The following is a 2,554-nucleotide window of genomic DNA, read 5'->3' on the forward strand; positions in this document are numbered from 1 at the left end:
GATCGATCACAAACCGATACACAGGTGGCTGAGAAGCGTCAGTACGCTTAAGGACAGGGAAAACAGGACTGCTACACACATTACCTCTCGTTTCTTCAACCACACCCTTCTCAACCAAAACATAAATAATCGCTAAAAGAGCTCTCTAGCCATCACTCGAGATCTTATGTTGGGGAATACGAGGTAGCCTAGCATTCGACTTGAGAGTAACAACGTAGGGTGGAATCTGCAAAAGACCAACATCATTGGGACCTGTAGCCCAAAGTGTATCAGAAAGAGAACGCAATTTCAGTGGAAGACAATCTTTAGACAAATACATTGAAGAAATCACTTTCTTACCCACCGTAAGATGTACTCCTTCGGGAGAGCAATGCAATGTCGCATACAATCTTTTCAGCAAGTCCAAACCCAACAGATTCTCACTACAACCAGTCGTTAAAATAAGGGGAGCTTCCAATTCACAAGGACCGATGGAAAGAGGCAAAGGACTAGAAACCGGATTACGAACTGGGGCGCCAGAAAATCCTACTGAAACATTGGTCAAGCCAGACAAAGGTGCGCCAGGAAGTTTAGAGTGCATAATAGAACTCTTTGTCGCACCAGTATCAAAAAGAAATGGTTCTGCCACACCTAATGTAACCACTTGAACATAAGGTCCACTCTGGTCTACTGGAACTGACACTACTCCCTCTCTTTGCCCATGGCTATCCTAGCAATCATCATAACCAGCACTCTCGCTCTCAACACAGTAGTCATCAGCATAGTACTGAGCAGACTGAACATTCAGAACATTCTGCCTGTCAAAACAATTCGCAGAATTCTGAGGGGGAAAGGAACGCTCATTCCGAGGAAACACACCACGTCCCCTACCTCTAGGAGCTTGTTGGAAACCACCACGACCTCTCTGATCAGATACACCATTCGCAAGCTGTAGCAGAACCGGACAACTATGCTTAAAGTGACCTTCTTCTCTGCAATAAGCACACTGATTAGGGCCTGGTAAAAATCGTGGAGCAAAATACTCGGGCTTCTGTAACAATCTCTGAAACTGTGGGGGTTGCTGAAACTGAGGCTGATTCATACGAGGCGGATAAGCTTGCTGAAAAAGAACTTTCGTCTTTAATTCTTTAGTCTTCTTCTCTACTCTATCCTTCTCATCTTTATCCCTATTCTCATAATATTGTGCAGTAGCCAATATCTGGGCCGACGAAGAAACAGCCCATGAACTCTCAGAATCCTTTAACTTATTAGAAAGTTCGGGAAGCAAATTAAAGACAAATTTGTCCACGAACAACCTTTGACCACCTTCGGTGCTCATATCCTGACCAATATGATCGATAAACGTTTCCTTAAACCTAGTGAAGAAATCAGACACACTTTCGTCTTTCTTTTGTTTACATGCTGCTAACTTATCCCAATTCACGCGTAAAGCAGGCATCATAGTTTTCATCAAATTAATAATTCTACCAGGTAATTCTGCAACTAAAGGCTCAGGTTTGGCACTCCCTACCTGCCGACCATCTGCAGCAGCAATGTTAGCCCATGTATCTCCTAACTCTTGCGCATGATTCTCGTGACGAATCTTGGCCCACAAAGGTTGAGGGACTACATTACCCATCAACATATCTATATCAGCTAAATTCATAATACACACTTCAACTGTCTGAGACAACTCCTTGTAATAACCAGCAGGATTTTTACGGAGGTCAGGCAAGGTCTGCTTACGAGACAAGACCTCTGCTCTTTTCCAAGGGATATGTACCCATACACGCTGAAAATGAGCCGGTACTCCTGGAATACCTTGATTAGGATTAGCCACAACTTCCTCTCTCCATACAGGGGGAACCTCTCTCATAGGATACTGCTTCACTTTCCTCCTAACAGAAGGATCAGGTTCAAACAACGACTGAGAAGGAAGTTTACACCTAAATGCAAGAAGCGTCTTTACCGCTTCCTCAACATCGGTATCCACTATCGTCCCTTTAGCAAATACAGACTGAACATCGAGCACTTCCTGCGGAATCAGACCCAACTCGTTATTTTCCCATTCTTCACGAAAGAAGGTACACATCACATCAAAAACATACCTTTGCTTCGGCGGTTCCCACTGCAAGAAAACATCCATAACTGCTTGTAAATCATACCTAGAAGCATTCAAAATCCACCTACGAGCCAAAAGCTCCAACACTATCTGCTCTTCGGGACCAGGAAGCTGACTATGACTCTGCTTACGTTCCGAAACCGGAGTCATATTCAACGACCCAAAGAATGGAGACAAAAGACTAACAACAGTCTCAGACATCCGTTTCCGAGCAGGAGAAGAAGTTGACATAAGAACAGGAGACAAAGTGTTTTGAGGAGACAAAGACATAGGATCAGTAGAAAAGGAAGTAAAAGGCACAGGAGAAGAAGGCAAAGGAGTTTGAGGCAAAGCTGGTAGCAAAGCTGGCGGCCCTAGAGAAGGCTGCGCCAATGGAGAAAGAACCAACTGTGGAATAGCAGCAGGCGGCTGAGCAACACCAGGGGGTTGAACAGCTGGGGGTTGCGGAGGTGC

General features: G+C 44.7%; 1 protein-coding gene across 1 annotated transcript; it reads right to left on the bottom strand.

Annotated features, from left to right (window-relative positions):
* Positions 1-709: 709 nt before the first annotated feature.
* Positions 710-1,855, bottom strand: LOC147722963 (uncharacterized). Its single transcript, XM_086966595.1, has one exon. It carries the CDS (start codon positions 1,853-1,855, stop codon positions 710-712), a length of 1,146 nt encoding a protein of 381 aa, XP_086822721.1.
* Positions 1,856-2,554: the final 699 nt, after the last annotated feature.

This window comes from Lissotriton vulgaris, chromosome 4_1 (genome assembly GCF_964263255.1).
Source record: "Lissotriton vulgaris chromosome 4_1, aLisVul1.2, whole genome shotgun sequence".
NCBI classification, from domain to species: domain Eukaryota; kingdom Metazoa; phylum Chordata; class Amphibia; order Caudata; family Salamandridae; genus Lissotriton; species Lissotriton vulgaris.

Bases quoted from the DNA above. Each gene is read 5' to 3' on its own strand.
- LOC147722963 (XM_086966595.1), bottom strand. From the start codon at position 1,855: ATGAGAGAGGTTCCCCCTGTATGGAGAGAGGAAGTTGTGGCTAATCCT.